Source organism: Bombus terrestris, chromosome 6 (assembly GCF_910591885.1).
Source record: "Bombus terrestris chromosome 6, iyBomTerr1.2, whole genome shotgun sequence".
Taxonomy (NCBI): domain Eukaryota; kingdom Metazoa; phylum Arthropoda; class Insecta; order Hymenoptera; family Apidae; genus Bombus; species Bombus terrestris.
The window spans coordinates 13,334,850-13,354,580 of NC_063274.1; the positions used below are offsets into that span (position 1 = coordinate 13,334,850).

Consider the following 19,731-nt stretch of genomic DNA (forward strand, 5'->3'; position numbering starts at 1 on the left):
ACTGTTTATTCTGCATTCTCCCTCCACGCCCCTCTTTCGTATACATGCACGTACATATATACGCGGCAATCCGCTTCTTCTCTCCTCTTTGCTCTTCATGAATCTTTCCGGACCGGATATGTACGGTCCAATCGTTGGATTTAATGGATACGCCTTCGGTTCTGCCATTGTGATCTTCAATTCCTTCCTTTTGCTATTTATATATATTTGCGATGTATGGTCTATTAATAGACTGCAAATTTTTATGCATTTTAGGGACGCAGAGATGCATAAAATGTGATTGCTATGAGGTATACGTAATATTTAAAAAATATATAAATCCAAAATAAAACGCTCGGTATAGTGTTCATTGAGTAGAACAAATCTTGAAAATATGAAATTGCATAAATATCTCAAATTTATTAGTATATGTGAGTTCATGGATCAGATTTGATTGATGGAACCGAAATTTTAAATGGGCAATTTGTAATGGAAGATTGTGCAAAGTAGAAATTAGGTAATTTTGTCGAAATTTAGTTAAAAGATTCTTGATTTGATTTGTGATAAACAGCGACATTTGACAACCGGATATTGAAAAGCAAATTTCACTAATTAATTCGAACGTATATAGCTTCAGCGTCACAACAAAATAGTGGAAGGGACACACGAATAAGATATATCCAACCTTTTACTTAAATTCTACCTCGAAGTAATGATATCACGAAATTCTTTATTACGACTGCTTATAACAAGATGTTTGTATGTATGGAATAATTAACTCTCTCTCCCTCTCTTTTATTTACCCTTTACTCCGGCAATCTTACTATTTAATTAAGTCTGCTTCTACAGTTCTGTCACACCATATATATGGAACAGTAAAGTTGGTGCTTCAGCAAAGCAATTATTAATTGGGAACAAATAATATTAATATGCAAATGTAGGGGAAACCTGTAGAATAAGTACACGTTAATATCGTGTTTCGAAAGTAATTTAAATACCGATGTTATTGAAATCTGCGTCGACATCGGGAACATTCGATCCAAGTTCCTTTTTCCCTCGTGTTATCTTGATTCGCAGGTAATTCATACCTACTACGTGGCCACGTCTTCTCGTGGGATAATAATTCATTTCAACCAGCTTTCGAGATTTAGCCGTATTCAACCGATCGATCCACCTTTTCTCGATGGAACTGTGCGCGAGCTTGGTTCATTAAAATTTCAACGACCGAGTTATCTTGATCTTTGATTTGCTCGGCGAAACTTTGCTCCACAGTGGAACCTTGCGGGGATCAGGCCGATTTCAGCTTCAAATTCACTTTGACTTCGACTGCTGCTCGTATTCCCACGGGATACATCGGTGGACCCGTTCGAACCTCTTCTTCTCGTTTTACTAGAAAAATCGAGCAAACGACACTCTGCTCCATTTTCGTTATCTCGATAGATAGATAGCCGTTAAAGAATATATCTAACTGCACTTAAAGTTCGAGAAGACCACTCCATTTCGACGCTCTGTGTATACGTGTCATTTAGCCAGAGAAATATTTTCAGTAATTCTATTGATAATTCTTACGTAGTTGTGATTATTTTACTTTTTACTTAGAAATAAAATGTTTTGATTTTGTTTCAAATCTTCTACTAAATTCCGTAAATTGATTCGATTGGTTCGATTGTAACTTATTAAATTTTGTTATATTGTAAATAACCTTCTGTGATATTTCATATTATTTTCGCTTTTTCAGTAGAAAAAGGCGAGTTAATTTCATCATTCATCAATAATTTGTTTAGATAGAAATTTCCTGCTTTGTTAATATAGTCAATTATATTCATATTAAAAATATATTATATTATATCGTAATATTTGCAAAGATTAATTAGTTCACACTTCTTTGTAAATATGTTTATGTAGTAGCGTATTTGGGAAATAATAAAATATCTTATTGTTATGTTTTTTAACGGGCAATGTAAATTTATAGCTCGTTGATGTCACGAAACGGTAGTAACTTTTGCTTCTAATTATTAATTGTTACTTGTAAGCGGAAGTGTATATCTATTCACATACATTTTGAAGTACAAATGTTTTTCTTTAAATGACGGAAATATGTTTCGAAACATTTGCAACAAGAATTATTTGTGGTCAATGCATGGGCAGGGCTCTTAAATAATGATCAGAATATTACCCGAAAAGTAAGGTTTCACGTTATTTCCATCGTGTGCCGGCGTAATTTTATAAACACTTTGAAAATTTTGTGTCACGGTCTGGCTTCGCGCGCTGAGATTGCTTGCCGTTTTAAGGTTTCGTCTACTACGGAGGAAAATAATTACAAAATCACAGAACGGAACACTTTAAATCTTTCGTCAGCCCTTTTGAGAAGCTGCATTTATTCAGCTTCCCCGGTTGGTTCCGACGTTCCCAAATAGCTATTCATATTTCGGGAAGTATATTTAAGCGGGAAAAAATGTTTAAGCGCGACGCAATTCCTTCGTTATTAAATAGACTCGCAGAATGCAAGAGAGACAATAAAGCATTTTTATTACAGTGTTTTTCCCTCTTCCTATTTTCGTCTCCGCTTGCATGTCCATTCGTGTCGAATCGATTGACATATAGAACAAAATTATTTTTCAATTTTTCGCATCGAAAATACTTTTCGATGACAAATTCAAATTTCATGAGAAAAACGTATGTCACGTGTATAGTCGATGCCGCTTATCACTTGTCAGGTTATATCAAAATATTCTATCGAGTCATGGTTAAATTATCTACAAAGATGTAAAAAATGATATAAAAAGAGCTTCAGGATTATCGTTTAATCTTACAAACTAAATTATCGTGAAATATTATTCTGCTATTAACGCTAGTTAAAAATGAGTTGACTTAATTTACTTGAGATACAATATCTACAAATTCGGTAAAATCGTGTTAAATTGTCAAGTGCAAAATTAAAAGGTGCAAAAGTTGGAAAGTTAAAGTGCAAGAGTTAATAATTCATCGGTAGAGAAGTAAATAAGAAGAAATCGAGGGAAAATGGCCGAGATTGAACCGACCGATGAAGATACTACGACCGAATACCTCGATGACACTACAGACATGGAGGTTACGGAGGATACAGAGGGTACAGAAGATACAGAGCGAGAAGGAAAAGACGAAGAAACTGTAACCGAGGAAGAAACAATAAAGGAAGGAGAGGCTGAAGGTATTGTAGAATATGAAGATGCATCCTCAAAAGTTAGAAAGAAACACGGCAAGAAGAAACTGAAAAGTTGGATGGAGCGATGTATGAGAGAAAAATGGAAATGCGACATGCCGCTTTGGCAACTTTACATGAAAACGTAAGAAATGCTGAAGCAACCACTTATTTGTTATACGATTAATGTTTCATGTGACCAGTTTCATAATTTTTTCAGATTTGTAGAAGACTACAAGCAACGAGAGAAGGATGATATTTTTAAACATAGAAAGCCTGCTGATCTTAAAAAATTTCCTCGTGTTCAATCGTCGGAAGATCTGCCCACCCATTACAAGTGTTTACCACTTAACCTTTTCCAGCTGAAGGATCAATCGAAATTGCCTGATAAATTAGATCGATCGACGATGATACGAATCTGGCAGAACATGCGTACAAACATACCTGTCAGTAAATAATCGAAGTGTAATTTGTAACATGAATTACGTAGAGATATTTGAGACAAATTGGGCATATTTTGTCAACGATAATTAATAATGATCTTTTGGGATGAAAATTAATTACAGTGGTCCTGCTCCAGGCAATTATATCACTCATGCAAGACTATTTTTATATATTTTATTAAAATCTTAATGTTCAAATTAGGTATTGTATCTTGAATTTTTATTTAAAATTACACTTCATTTGCATATGTAGAACAATCCCAAAATAACGAATAACTAAAAATAAATTATACAAAAATATTCCAATATAAAAAGATCCTCAATTACGAGTACTTCATTAGGTACACTTCTCCAAATCCGACACAGCGGTAGAGCCACAGATATCAAAGACCGATGACGATAAATGGCCAGGAATGTGGCCCTGCACGACGAGAGACATGGCAAAAGAATTGCTGGAGAGACGAAGGCAGAAGCGAATGGAACGAAAAGATCTGTTTCCCTGCGATCCGGACTATGTACGCGATGGTTTCCAAGATCCGAGCAACGATTATTCCGATCATAAGGAATTAGGTCATGCTCGAATCCCACAATCTTGCCCTCTACCAACCAAGGAGATGCTAGTCGATCGTGCTGCTGGTGAACAGCACGGTTTAGTAGACGGTGATTACATCATTTTCGAGTTACCCTCGAAAGCTCGGGGAACCAGGATCTACGCAGATGTATGTCTTCGGGGGTTGAAGGGTATGCATTTGCCAGAATTGGGAGTTCTACGAGCGCGCAAAAGGACGTGGAAGTTCTGCTTTTATCAGGCGATCGTTGCTCTTCTAGCTAAGACACAACTGAGGTATCTGTTGAATACATCTCATAAAGCTTAAAGTTTTAGGAGAATTTGCACTTTTGAGATTTAGGATCTTTTATTTTCTTTCTTATTAGATGAATCATAGATTACAATTGTATTATAAAAAGATTAAAAAGATTTGTGCGAATGTCTGATTAATTTTTGATAGAAGATTAATAATGTAAATTGTATTTGGAATAATTAGAGGTTTAAAGATTTCTTTTTCCTTTTTATTTTTGTTGGATGAACCAGAGATCGCAAGGAAATTGGAAAGTTTTGTGCGAATATTTTATCAATCGTTGATAAAAGATTCGTAATATGAAGTTTATAACTTCTATTATAAGAATAATCAGAGATATTTCTACGACAAGAGAAATATTATACAGTAGAACCGTTTCGTATAGAGCATTGTATCTTTAATCTTTCACGCATTAAATTACGTAAATTATAAATTGTCCCTCTATAACATGTAATGAATAGATGTATTTTTATAAGATACAAGTATGCCTGGAGCGCGAACATCGATTATGTGTACGATCACGCGTGGTTGCTCTACACCCACATGGGTATGATCAATATCAAGGACAAGCAAAGGCTAGACGACATCGTCGTGTACAACTACAAATACAGCATCGAAGTAAGATTGATTCAAGAATTAAACGACGTTCCAATCGTCACTGATATTCCATGGGATTACGAGGAAAGGAACATGCGACGAAAAATGATCCTGGAACGAAAGGAGCTGATGAACGTTAAACTGGAAATCGGTTCCGAGAAAATAACCGATGAACAAATAGCGCCAGTTCACAGAGGCATTAAGAGAGTCCAGGAGTGGTTCGACAAACTTAAAGTACGTTATCGTAACTGTATATTCCGCACCACCCGATTCTCTGTAGCATTTTGGAAGGACAATCTATTCTGGTACTTATACAATCCATATCGATGCGATGAATTCGGCTATTGGGACGATAACGGATATGCTTGCATCTTGAAGTTTTGCTCCAAAGAATCTCTTAGAAGACATCTGATGATCCTTCTATTAAGAGCTTACGTTTACACTACTCCAAAACCGAGCAAGGAGGAACTAGAAAAGAAACCAGAAACTGATACAGCTACAGTGGCTATGGAGCAACCAGTAGCTGCAGAAGATCTTGAAGCTACGGAACCATCGCTAACCATGGAACAGGTAGAAATTGCAACAGAATCGGGCGTTTCGGAAGAACCCAACGTTGAACGCCAAGCAAGTGGTCCGAACGAATCGGTTCGTACACAGCCATCAGGAATTAGCTCTGCACAGCAACCAGAAACAGCCGAAGAAGAGGCAGAAGAAAAATTCTTCACAATCCAAATTTTCCACGTGTCCCATCTCTGCTGCCAGATTCACAATCTTAAATTACTTCAACGAGGTGCACCAAAGCCACCTAAACGCTACGTGAAGAAGAAGACCATTGACGATTGTCCTTTCGATCCTCTAGACATGAGAGATCCGTGCACGATCGAGCAAGAGGAAGGTGACCTCAAGGAATCGATCGAAAAACCAACATGGCTGAAACTATACAAGATCACTTGGACAAAATCACTAGCTGTTCCTCAGAAGAAAAAGGGCAGCAAGGAACTCGGTCTAGGGAAGATGCGCTGGCATCAATACGTTGTAGAAGAATCAAACAAATTATTTTCTTTATGGGGTGAGATTCATATCACGGATGGTATGTTCGAGAGAGAAAACCGTGGAATGCAAACGTACGCTTGTTACGTGGTTTGCGCTGGTATGACAAGAATTATGGCACCTGAGTATTGGAGTTCGAAGACACTGGACGTGATTGTTATGTGCGGAGACAGATATTACACGCATAGTAAATTAGAAGCAGAATTTAAATCTACAAAAAATGAGTATAGTCACGTGAATTGTTGGAACAGATATTTGATGAGTCATTTTAAGATCGGCGAGACGATGTTCGAAGCAAAGGTTTTGCCAGCGATTTGTGGTAGGTTGTACGCGAAATCTGGCAAGTATTTATGGCAATCTTTAGAACAGATGTTCCTCAAGTATAAATTTGGTATTTTAACGTGCGAAAGCTCCTGTTTAGGCGTGTTTAAATTTTGTGGCGCTTATTATATGTGTGACGTTAACTCTTTGGGTCCGCCGTTGTTTTCGTACGGAGAGGGAGCAGTTTATCTGTTAAGAGCCACGTATTTTTTGAAATTCATCACGGTTCTAGTGTTGACAATCGGTTCACCGGAATGCAGTCAGTTTGCTCTGAACCCTATCGAAATATTGAAGGTCGTCGATGTAGGTCCTTCTGTGTTTCCTGTTGGAAGAGCTGAGAAGAAGGATAGAACTAAAAGAGGTACCAAAGTGGAGTGCCCGTACGACGAGGAGAAGAAAAAACAGATGAAAAAGTGGAAGCATAAGAGAGCGGAAACCGCACGAACTATCGATAAATTGTGCTGTAAAGGTGGAGGATGATCGTTAGATTCTTGTTTAATTCCTCTTGTAAAATTTAAATTGTTTACATGTAATACCTACATGCAATCTAGTTCGAACTCTACTTTAGTATTTTTTAGTCTCTTTTTAGTCTTTAGAATGTGACTTATTTTGATAAAGGTTTTTAGTTTCATTGAAATTATTGTATTTATGTAATCTTCATTTGAGAAGATTAATAAAGGGATTATCATATGTTGTGAATATGTTAAATGGAATTTTTATAAATTAGTAATTTTATGTATTCACTAATTGAATGATAAATCATGATAAATCATGATAAATCAAATCTTCAATCGTTCTGCTATCATAGTGGACTGTAACGAAAAGATGTACTTCAAAAGATATTGCCAAGCTTCATTCAGCTTGTATTTAAGTATCTCATTGTAGCTTAGTACCTTTATTTATATCAAAATAAATCTAATCTATTCCATCTAACATTTGTTAAGTATCGAAATTTTCTAACCAAATCATTTTATCTATACTCTAAATTAAAAAATATAAAAAATCTGCAATAGTGATGGGAGGATTAGCTAAGCACTTGATCAACAATATCTTTATCAAATTCGAAGGAAATTACCAAGAGAGAAAAGGAAAAGATTCGTCGGTTTCGAATAAAAGGAAGAAAGAAAGGGTGAGAATCTTTCGAACAGAAGAGTGAAAATAAAAGAAAACGTGCTTAAGTCGATCGTCTTTACGTCTCAGTGTAGCAACGGCGCGGAACCTATTAAAGTTGTACCGCAAGAGAACGTCTTAGTTCTTGGTCGCCCTCGGGATTTATGTACTTACCCCGAACTTGGCTGGAACTTTCCTCTAGCGGTGAAACTTACTGTGTCCAGGAAACGGCGCTACCACCGCACAGGGCTAACTGCTGTTTCACTTCTATCGCACAATACTAATAATATAATCGTCAAGGCACGTAGAACTAAATTCCAACTACAATGCCAGGGAAACTACTCGGCGATTTTAATCACTGATCCATAGTGTAACGTGGAAATCATGCTGGACACATTCCTGCGTAATTGATCACGGAATGAAGAAGCAGGGAATACTTCTTTAAAGAATCTAATTTTCCACCGTCGTTTAATCAGTTTCGAAAGTAGTGTTATTTGTAAAACTTATGCACAAAAAAAAAAGAAAACAAGGTAAATTGATAATTTTAAAACGGACATTAAGTCATCATGTGTAAAATGGACATTAGACGTCAAAGGTTTTTGATAATCTATCTCGTTTATAAGATATTATTTTTATGATATAATTTTTTGATTATTGATTAAGATTCTTCATGATTTTTCCAGATATTAGAAGCTTCTATATTCCACTGACAACCTACTTTGTTTCTAAAATATTCTTTTTACAATAGGCTTTGTTGGAAGAATTTCTTTGGCATTGAATTTTTTCATACACCGATATTCTTTTTGAGTTTCCAAGAACCTTTGTATCTTAATGATTTTCTTGTTCTTTTAAATCTTGTTCATATCCTGAATCAATCCTAATGTTTCAATTCTCATGGAAATTGGTTCCATTACGAGATAGCATTCTCTTAAATCATATTCTTCTTTCATTCTTCGATCATTGATACCTTTTCGTATCGTGTTATTCTCTTTACAAGCTCTCTAAAAATCTTACTTTCCAAAGTAAGAACAACCACGCAAGCGAAAATAAAATTCCATCTGACTTTCGTGACTTTCTTGAATCAATAATTTATTTCACTACCTATTATACACATCGATAGGCTATATGTACAAACATATTTACATCCTAATTCGGTATTTACACGTGTCCCTTGTATAGGGTCGGCAGGAAGAACCTGTATGTTTCGAATCTTTTCGACCGTCGGCGAAATAAAAAGAGATAGGGAAACGAAAAGAAATAGGAAAAAGAGTTTTACAATCGATATTTTGACTACGCCACTTCGAGATCCGAGCTGTCGGTGTCCTGTTCGTGTTGTTGCTGTTGCTGATGCTGTCTGGTCAACGTCAAATGTTCGGCTACTTTGACCGCAGGCGTTGAAACGTTGTCATCGGCACGCTGGCGTTGCTCCAGTTGAAGTTTCCGCATACGTTCCTGTTCTTCCCGTTTCTGTTTACGCCACTTGGCACGTCGGTTCTTGAACCACACCTGGAATAGGAAATGTTTGATGAGGGTGGCTCATCGTGCCCTAGACGGCCGCGTTTATTCTCTACGAGTTCTCAGACAGGGAAAACGATGTTTCCTTGCGTTATGAAAACGCTTGAAATGGAATCGAGGCGTGCAAGGTTTAAATACTTCCTTCTTTTTCAATTTCTTTTTTTAGGGGGTGAGGTTAGATCTTTTTTTATTGTTAACGATTGCTTTATAATAGCTGAAAATATTTGATATTTCGTATTTCATCGATAGAGACCATTCTTGAAATATAGCGCATTTTCTGTGTATTAAGATCAATTACGATATTCACTGGTAAATTGCAATATGGTAGGTGGATGTTTTGTGGCGATTATTACATAAATTAATTTTCTGAATTGTTTAAACGTGGATTGTAAAGAAGCAGTATTGCAAGTATTAATGATGATGTTAAATAATTATGGCTTTTAATATTCTAAAGCTACAGCTATGTAATAACAAATGTTAGTAAAATATTTATGCTTGAAAATATATAATAATCTGACAATGACTTACTGTTACGAAACCGCAAGGAAAAATCTAATAAATATCTAACGCAAGAAATTGGTTGATTGCTCAATTGATGTTTAGTTAACGATATATCAATACTATACGCAAAATGACGGTGGATTCTCCGGGAAAAAATGAATTAAATAATTTAACGTAACGAAATAGTTTTTCTTTTAACAATACATTTATTATAAAGTTCTTGTTGAGATAATATGTATACGTATAGATTTTTGAAAGAGACGGTGTTATATAATCGCCTTGTTTAAATAGTTGTTAAATAGTTATAGTAATATAATAGTAGATTCTCCGGGAAAAAATGAATTAAATAATTTAACGTAACGAAATAGTTTTTCTTTTAACAATACATTTATTATAAAGTTCTTGTTGAGATAGTATGTATACCTATATATGTTTGAAAGAGACGGTGTTATATAATCGCCTTGTTTAAATAGTTTAAATCCTCTAATTATTTTGTATGATATATTAGCATTCGTCGATTGATTACTAAAATTACATTTCAGTCGAAGCGTTTCGTTCATTCCCCGGTATATTCGTATATTCGCTATCACTGTATCGTAAAATTACTAAACAGACCTCAATTTCAAGCCATGGCAGGTAGAACGTTTAATTGATAACCTCGTTCACCTGCGAGTCAGTGTATCTCGTCGAGAAGACTCTTAACGAGGCAAGGGAGCCATCGAAGATCAAAAGGCTTCATCCCACATTCGAAATCAGCATTTGTTCATCACGCTTGTCCGACTCGATTTAAACGAAACGCCCAACAATCTCACCCTCTCTCTCACTTTCTCTCTCTCTCTCTTCCTCTCTCGTTTGTTACCGATACGATGCTTCATCGTTTCCAATATCGCATTGATCCTGGCTCTTAGCCGTTGAATTATACAATAATCACACACCTCAGTATTCTATCCGTTTCAAACGTATTTCCCTCCGATATTTCGCGATATTTATTTATGCAAAACATTCTTTCTCTGTATGTGCGTATATCAACTTGTTAAATTTTCCTCAATACCTCGATCTAAATACACGGTAGTTTTTATCAGTCGACGCATCGATAAAATTTCAATCTGAGATTATCCATCGAATTTCAAATTTCACTCGACTTTACACGAATACTTAGGTATCGGCGCTTTTATGTCTCTGCTTTTATAACATGTCCGTCGTTCGTGTTTCTGCATTCTGTTGATGCAATCACGAAGATAGGAAAAGACCGTCGCACGGGTAAACAGTCGTGCTTCTTTTCAAACAGAGAGAGGACACAGCGTAGTGCTTTAGGCCCTTCGTTCTCTCGAGCTGTTTCTAGTCATTCCTTTATTTCCCCGTTCTCCTTCGTTTCCCTCGCCTTCGTTTTTTCTCTCTCATTTTGAAAGTCGTCTTTCTACTAATTCTGTACAAACACCAAAACTCTTGCCTCGATGCGGCAGGTGCGCTGCAGGTATATCTTGTTTCAAAGTCTTCGAAGACTCTCGAGACAAGAGGTTTCCTTTGGTAAAGCCGACGACGCGGGTGGTCTCTGTTGGTCTACGATAAGTGTGAATGACTTTGGGATTGTACGACTGTTCGAACAAATTGCACCGCCACGAATAAAAGACATTCCTTGATTCCTCTCGTGTTCCATTATCGTGTGATCGCGATAACTCTTGCGTGCCGAATTTATCTTTAGCATTGTTAGGCAAACTTTCGTGTTTAGAGATTTAGATAGGAAATTATTCAATCGAAATTCACTTCTTGAAAACCATTATTAGACAATAATTAGACAGCTGAGACTAAAGGCAATAATTAAAGAAATAGCATAGTGATGTTTTAAACAAAATTATTATTTTTAACAATTGAGATTTTTATCTTTATTTTCAATATCCATTAATATTCTTCGAGAAAAAGGATTTTCTTTGATTATTCATATATATATCGTATTTTCGTGGTTCATGTAATAATTTAAGAATTATAGAAACTTTTTTATTATTTAATACAAAAATTTAATACAAATTCTTATATTTAATTTTTATATATTATTAGATTTTTGTATTAATTTCTTCTTCTCAAGATGTCCGATCCTCGAAAAGCAGCAAACTGCAAGTGAGCAACGATCCTCCTCTTAAATAGAGCAACAATAACATGGCAGAAAAGGGTTCCTTCGGCAATCCAGTCTCAATGACACGGTCCTAAATCCTTCGAAACATCCTCGTCGACACGATCCATCCATTGACCGAACAAAACCGATTTTAATCTCGAAAAATGGCAGTAAGGCTGGAGAGCCACTATGTGCTATGTTTAATTAATAAGGAAAAAACATTTGTTCGATGAAATATCGGCGGACAATAAATCCGTTCGATTAATTATGAAGTTACCTCGTGACGAATTAACGATTACACGCGTTGTAAATCTTTACGACGTTAAATATAACGTGTTATAAATTCTACGCCCCTTCTCCGCGTTTTGTATGCTTGTGCATGCGTGTATGTGTGACACATGCATGGTAGGGCATATATATAATTGAAGTAAACACATTATCGGCAAAGCTTTTAATCTACCATGCAACTTGTTGGCCCGAGTCAAACGACGACCGATAAATACCGGTCGCAAATAATTTTAATGATCGCATTAAAGAATTATGGAGTTATGGTTGTCGGTGCATTAAGGCGACAAACAACAGGGCCCATCGAGAACTTCCAGACCGGAAAGTGGAGGCATTTTGTCATCGGTACAAATTATGCGTACAAGGGAAAGTTTGCCGACAATCCGAATGGTCAATGTTTGTCAGGCGAAAATATTCACTCATGTTTAAGAAAGTAATTTGTCGGTTTAGGCTGTTACCAATTATCATCCGTTGTAAAATCCTCATGATGCTATTGACTTTCCCCGTTAAAAAAAAAAAAAAAAAAAAAAAAAAAATAGTAAGGAAAATTGAAAAAGCGAAAGATAACTGTGTTATTGAGGACATCGTTTTATTATTTGTAGCGAAATTAGTTGGCAGAGTTTAATTTTACCACGTGTCAGTTATATTTCGATTCACTGATTACTAGATTATTAATTATTATTACTATTATTTCAAATCTTTAAAAAATCATTTAATTTCGAGTACAATGTCTTATTTAACCCTTTTAGTGCCGACCGAAAGAATTGTATCTAAACGAAGAATACCGAACTAATTTAATGTAATTTGATATGGTTTGAGAAAAAAATCATAAAAAAAAGAAAGAATGATATTTTACAAATTCAAAACGGCAAATATTACGAAATAAAGGGAGAATAAGTTAATGCTAATTATATTTCAATATTTGTTCAAAATCGTACTAATGATACTTATTCAAAATCATTAGGAAATATGGAAAAATCAGTTCTCTTTTATAAACAATATTCGCAAATAAGAAGAATCATCGTTTGGCTATAGTTACAAAATTTCTTATATCAAAACACAAAATTTACTTGCTCCAAAACAAGTGAGCTAGTATAACATTACTAAAATAACATTTTAATATTATTATAAACATTTATAGTTTATATATCCGGCTATTCAAAATGTGTAATATTTATTTATTATTATTTGCACAAGTAATTTACTTAGCATTGATGGTTACTGACGTATACATCGTGTAATCCTTTATTACATAGATTATTGTACAAACTGTGCGTGATCTTCGTACAAACATTTTATTTCCGCCCTGTCGATGCAAAATTATTCTGTTCTAAGATGAGATATTCTGTTTTAAGCAGTGTTATCCAAAATCCGTGATTACAGTCTCAAGCAAATCTCTTGTGCCCAATTTTATCTTATGGCACTAGCGTATACACAGTTTCGGTATCAACCATCGCGGAATATAACCAAGAGTTAAAGCCGTAAAAAGTTTTTTCAATTTGTGGAACATCTCACATAGGATTTCTGCAGAAATATTCAACCATTTATAACGTTTTATAAATTTATTTTGAGATAAAGTTCTTTCGTGTTGCGAATAGTAAAGCGCCATCGCATAAGCAACGATATATCGTCGTTGGCACTTTTTGCAAGTATTGCTAATAACTATGTATCGTTGTTTGTCACTAAAAGGGTTAGTCTGTAATCTATTAAATAGGAAAAGACCACTCAATTCGTCAATATTCAATACTTCGGGTTGCCGATATTTTCAACGTAATGATCTCCCTTAATTTCTAAATTCGAGAAGGGTTTCTGATTTCTTTTCTCAAAACTCACCTCGATTCTCTCTTCCTTGAGATCGACCTGAAGCGCGAGCTGTTCTCTCAAGATCACATCAGGGTAATGTGTCTTGTCGAAGGTGGCTTCCAGTTGTTCTAGCTGTTCCTCCGTGAATATCGTCCTATGGCGACGCTTCCTCTTCGCCATGGGTCCTACCGCCGCGGCGTTTGGATTTATTTGATAGGGATGAGCTGCGTGATAGAAGGCCGGTTGACCGTGAAGCGAAACGCCGGCAGCTGCCATTGCCGCCACGTAGCCGCCGGAATATAAAGTAGGATATGCTGCGGCTGAAACGAAAGAAAACAATCTTCAGATATTAAATTATTTTCGCTATCCATATTCTATAAAATAATTCCTACAAATACTGCGTGTAAAAAACATAAAAGGGAAAGAAAACGTTAAATTAAGAATTAAGAGAAGAAGATTAATCGGAAAGCGAAAAGTACACTTTCATAATCGACGATTATAAAACTGTACTAATGCCTCTGAAGAATTTCCAGCCCTATACTACACGATGAAGGAACGAAAAATACTCGTAGACCCCAGCCCCAAGGGATGTTTTGGTTTAAAATCTGGAAGAAAGCTGCTTAGAGGCGACGTCTCCGCATAAAAATGTGCGAAGGGCGAATTTATGCTTTCAACCGGCGTTACTCGCGTTCTCTGTTTCTTCCTTCTTCTTCCATTCAACGAGCCCGGTTGCATACTTTTTCCTTCTCGTTTTTCAATCTTCCGGCACCGGGATTGCAAGCAGCTAAATCGTTCGTGCGTGATCGAAACGGATTGCGGATTTCAGCTCGCGCATCCCCAATCTGCGGCGAGGTTCTTGCGGGTGAAATACTTAAAGCCCTCGGGGGCATAAAGGAAATTTTTGCTGCAAGAAGCGTCGGCCCACCCGAGGATTTACGCCTTCTTTCATTTTTCCGCTACGAGACGCCTTCCTCGATGTAATATATGCGTAACCGCGGGGTAAGCTATTTGCAAATTAACGCCACGCTCTTTCATGTAGGTGTTTCATTGCGATATATTCGAATTTCAACAGCAAAGCTGGTTTCTTAAAAAATAACACACGGATGAATCTAAGCTAAGAATTGTTTTTTCCGCTAATTCATTCTAATCCTTAAACAAACGTAAAAATTGCTTTCTGCAATGATTAATTGCAATCCTGAAGCTTGGATATTGTTAAAATCCATTATATCTTAAACATATAAACACCTCTTTCTAGAATAGAATTAGTCTATCTAGTAGTATAATAATCTAATCTTACAAATGGATAATACCATAATATTCATGCATGTATATTCTTAGATTCCTCCGTTAGTAAAATCCTATAATACGTATTAACGGATTCCATAATTGCTTTGCATATTGGAAGAACGTGTAATTCCCTGATTTTCTAATTGGAAAATCCTAAAGTTTAAAAACCTTAAATTCGTTTATTTCTTCATTCGTTTAACATCCAATTCCTGTACACCAATCGTAACATTCGTCATTACCCACCGGCATTCATAGAAGAACCATAAGTTTTATCTTCGCCTATATATACACCTACATATAACAATCTAATATCAAAGATATTCCTCTATTACGAATTATCTAATATCAAAAACTTTCAAACTTATCCTCCAATTTTTGTGAAATAAATCATCTCATCGAAACTATTCTACACTTAGTTCAATCAATAATTCCATTGAAAATATTCCATAGCGAAAATAGTTAATTTAATAAAGGAACATACCAAACAAGTCGGCAGACGTGAACGCGAGATGATGGATCTGTTGTTGAAGAGGATGCATGGCCCTCGATGGCGATCCCACGACTTCCGGGTTTTGAATAATGGATCCGAGGCCACTGGTGCTGGTGGGAGTTATGTTTCCGATAGGTCTAGGTGCTAAGATATTCTCGATAGTGAAGGCGGACGTGGGAGAGGACATAGTTGCCGAGGAACTCGGTCTGGAAACCTCGCGTGGTCTGAATCGCGCCTCGTCGGAGCTCAATGGACTCCTGGAAAACGTTCTGTCTCGTCCATCGATGTCGTGTCGCCTTACAGTCACATTGTTCTGCTCGTCGTTGTTCTTCAGCTTGTGCTGCAAGCTCTCTGGCGAATAATTGTAGAGATATCGATGACCGTAGCCGGATATTCCGGGACCATCTTGAAGAGGACTCGACGGCTCCGTCATCGGAGAACGCGATCTGGGCGAATCACTCGCATAGGTACTTTCTACCATGTTACAGGAGTCTTATCGTTGTGAATTGAAATTCTTTCACTGTTACTTTATTCTTGACAATTATTCGAAGATTATTTCGGTGATTATTGATTTTAAAATTCGACCACGTTTAATGGTTATCGATATAAAATTGTCGATCACGAGGATTAGTATCGTTACAACGGGAACGAAGATATTCTTTATTCGCGGATATACGTATTTTATATACACTGAGCTTTAATTTAGTACGTTTGCAAACGGTAGAAAAATTTCTTTTAATTTATGTGACGTAGCGCCTTTTCACGATTAAGCGTTCGTTATTTAGGATATGTACGGAGGATCACATATCAAGAACACCGGTGAAAAATCGCCTGTACGGTACGAAACATTCAAGTTTTTGATATTACAAGATCCTTCGAGATCCGCTTTTGTCTCATCACAAAAGAATCACCAAACTCACTGTCTTCTATTCCGTCCACTTAGATTTCCAAAAATCTCCCACAATCTCGAGCGAATTCTTTGCTTATTGTACTAAAATCGAGTCGGTCACTTCATCGTTTGTTCACGAAGGGATAAAAGAATTCAAATCGACGTTAAAATGATAAGGTTCAAGTCGAGCGGATATGTACGCGAAAACGAGGCCCTGCCGGCGGATCGGGGAGGCCACGAGGACGAAATCAATCCGACGCGCGTGGAGAAGCCCAGATGTGCAGCGACTGACACCGATGATAAGGGATATGCCAACGACTGGTCTAGCTTCGTGTACGCGTTGACCTCTGAGGGTGCGCTTAGATTCGTCGGCATCTATGGGTACGGGTGGCCACCCCCGTGTGAGTGACATAGGGACAGAGCGACACCCTCGAATATACCCAGGCGAAGTTTTGCCGACACTGGAACAGGGGCGTGGCTCACCCTAGGCTCCATCCACTTTTCCACCACCCTTCCGCCTCTCGACATCCCCTACACGGCGGTGATGTCGCGGAGATGCAGAGGGATGAACGGGGGAGGCTCGAAGCAGGAAGCTGGACAGAGAAAGAAGCATAGAGGAGACGCGAACGCAAACGGTGGCACCGAAACGATGGTTTCCCGGAGGATACAGGCGGAGATGCGATCTCCTGACGACAGTACGATGATTTGAGGGGTGGTTGTTGAAAAAGTGGGGGAAGGAACGTCGGACGGCCCGGCAGAATGCCCTTTCAACCCCGTCGACGCGCGTCGGGGCTTCGACGGTGCATTGGGTGGAGAAAAGAGAGGTTTTCACACCGGTGGAAATGGTGGAAGAAACGTATTTACAACGGATAATCACGACGTGTCTCGCGTATTACAGAGCTTTCCGAGTTTACATTGCGAATCGTATTCGCGAATTAATCATGCTGCCGGAAGTGTTTGGGTTCGAACCAGGTCCTCCGTACCGATCGAATTCGCTCGGCTATTGTTTCTGAAAATAATTTCACGTTTCCCCCGTCGCTGGTATTCGTAACCACCGGGGATTACTGTTCGGATGTTTCGTGCCTCTTTGTACCTTGTCTCTTCGCCGTTCGTGAATTTTGCCGCGGTATTCGCCGAAGTACGGACACCTTTTAACGAAGATCAACGGGCTTTTCGTATAGCGTATTCGAGTATTATATTTATATGGCGGACTGATATGATCATAGTGGTGCAAGTCAAGGTCTTGCGAATTGAAATTTAGTCGCGCATCTCAACTTTTACGAGTATCATCCTTTTGCTCTCATAGTTAATTAAGTTCTAACTTTACTCGTTATAACGTTATAAGTTATAACGTACTCGTACTCGTTACAGTCGCGAGACACTTTCGTGAATTATCAGCGTACGATGTATTCTTATAATTCGACTATTGATGTTTATGCATTTTTATAAACATAACAGCTAAAGAAACGCAAAAGAAACCTAAACGGAAATTTGTTTCATCTACTGAATATTACGATGAATGTTCTACTTGGAATGTTTTACACATTTTTGCGCGTTATACGCATTCTGTAGACTTTTACATCCTCAAATTTCACGAAAAGCGAATAAACGTACGCTACATAGTCTACTTATAATAGATAAGCGTAAAGTGTTCGCTGTTATACGAAAAATAATTGAGCTGATTTATGCCATTATGAGTCTCATGCCGCCATATATGAAACGCAATCGGTTGGTAAATTAAAATTGGGAAATACGAAAATAAGTAAAACATTTTTAATCTACGTTATAACGCATTATAACTGGCGTATTATGGGTATCACGTTCGCGATATAGAATCGTTTGCATTGCATCGGATGAAACGCAGATTTTCTCGGAAGCGTGCGCGTACGTGCTTGATTGATTCACAGATTGAAACTGGCAAGCTGGCCCGTTCTACACCGTGTATAACTGAAACAATTTTTTCATAATACCTATTGTTCAGATTTGAGGATATTATGATTTTGATGTGTGGATTACATCGAGCTTTCGAATTATCGGAAGGGAATTTGATGCCACCGACATGCTCTCGTCCGTTAATTTACATAAATAACGAAATACGCGAGATTCGAATTAGTAATACATTAGTGATACATCTGTGACAGAGTGCAACGTTAAACCTGTATAAATTTCAAAATTCTCTAACATCTAACGCATAATAATTACGGATAGTATTACTAAACGAGACAAACCAAACAAGAATACTAATAATTCTGTTCGTTATTGGTACTTGCACGTGTTAAAGCACCGATATTGAGATATTCAATAGGTATTTGGACGGTGTAGTATTACCAATCTGTTTTTCGCTCGTCGTAAATGACAAATATTTTAAACATTCGGGAATTATCGATTTAGAGATATTAGATCTTCGTGAAAGCTCTAAATTTATGAGTTTATCACAAAGAAAGTTCGATTCATTGGCTATTTACATAGGTACGTAGAAAATATATAAAATATAATTGTCATGCTAAATAAGAGTTCTCCCTTGCGGAAGCTCACGTGCCATCGATAAAGACAATACGATCAAGGTTTTAACAGAAAACGAGCCACTGTTCCTCTATCATGAAATATGATGAATTATCTAGCCATATTTGTAGGTACAAATATTTGTAGGTACAAATATGGCAAAATTTCATCAGAAAGCCATCCATTTGCCTCGTAGCGAGCATCACAGAATCTCGTCGACTACCCACATAATGCCAACTACATACGCGATACCTTTCATACGCGTATGTTAGAAAGCATATACCATGACCATCTCTCCCTTTAACAAATCGTTGATCCGGCAGATCTGTTCAATTATTCAAATCCCGCCCAATGCGTCCGTATTAATAACATAAAACCGTTGTAATGTGCATTGACTGTCGTCGTTATTGTTGTCAGCAGCGGTACGGTGGGGAGGATCGTGACACGATACGTGGAGAACCGAGCGTGAAAAGGTTTTCCATAGGTTCGCGCACGTACCCCGGACATTGTCGAGTATATCCCCCTTGGCCACCTCTTCTTCCCCCATAGGTAGTATAGTAAAAGCCCGTGCGTGCACGCTTAAATCCCGAAGTCCACAGCGAAATCTCTGCCAACCTTAATCCTAATCCGTACGTTAATCGTGGCCCGATCCATGGGACGTAGGATCTCATGGTCTCGTACACCGTGTACTCACCGGTTTACCAATACATCGTTTCGATTTCCAGGAGATACACGCTCTGTGAAATATCAGCGTCTATGATGCTCCAGTGAAGACGATCCCTTTGTTCGGCGGAGTCGTGAATTTCATTAG

The 19,731-nt window shown here is 37.4% G+C and overlaps 2 protein-coding genes across 2 annotated transcripts; one reads left to right on the forward strand and one right to left on the reverse strand.

The window, feature by feature from the left end:
- The first annotated feature begins 3,000 nt into the window (after positions 1 to 3,000).
- On the forward strand, positions 3,001 to 7,290 carry LOC105665854. The gene is made up of 4 exons (XM_012309581.3): positions 3,001 to 3,305; positions 3,381 to 3,606; positions 3,945 to 4,447; positions 4,937 to 7,290. Exons 1-4 carry the CDS (start codon positions 3,001 to 3,003, stop codon positions 6,906 to 6,908), a joined length of 3,006 nt encoding a protein of 1,001 aa, XP_012164971.2. The 3' UTR covers positions 6,909 to 7,290.
- A 1,327-nt stretch (positions 7,291 to 8,617) lies between these two features.
- On the reverse strand, positions 8,618 to 16,862 carry LOC100647730 (homeobox protein goosecoid). The gene is made up of 3 exons (XM_003396059.2): positions 15,521 to 16,862; positions 13,783 to 14,072; positions 8,618 to 9,044 (listed from the first exon to the last, which is right to left on the reverse strand). The coding sequence occupies exons 1-3, from the start codon at positions 16,008 to 16,010 to the stop codon at positions 8,829 to 8,831; spliced, it is 996 nt and encodes a 331-aa protein (XP_003396107.1). The 5' UTR covers positions 16,011 to 16,862; the 3' UTR covers positions 8,618 to 8,828.
- Between the last annotated feature and the right edge of the window lie 2,869 nt (positions 16,863 to 19,731).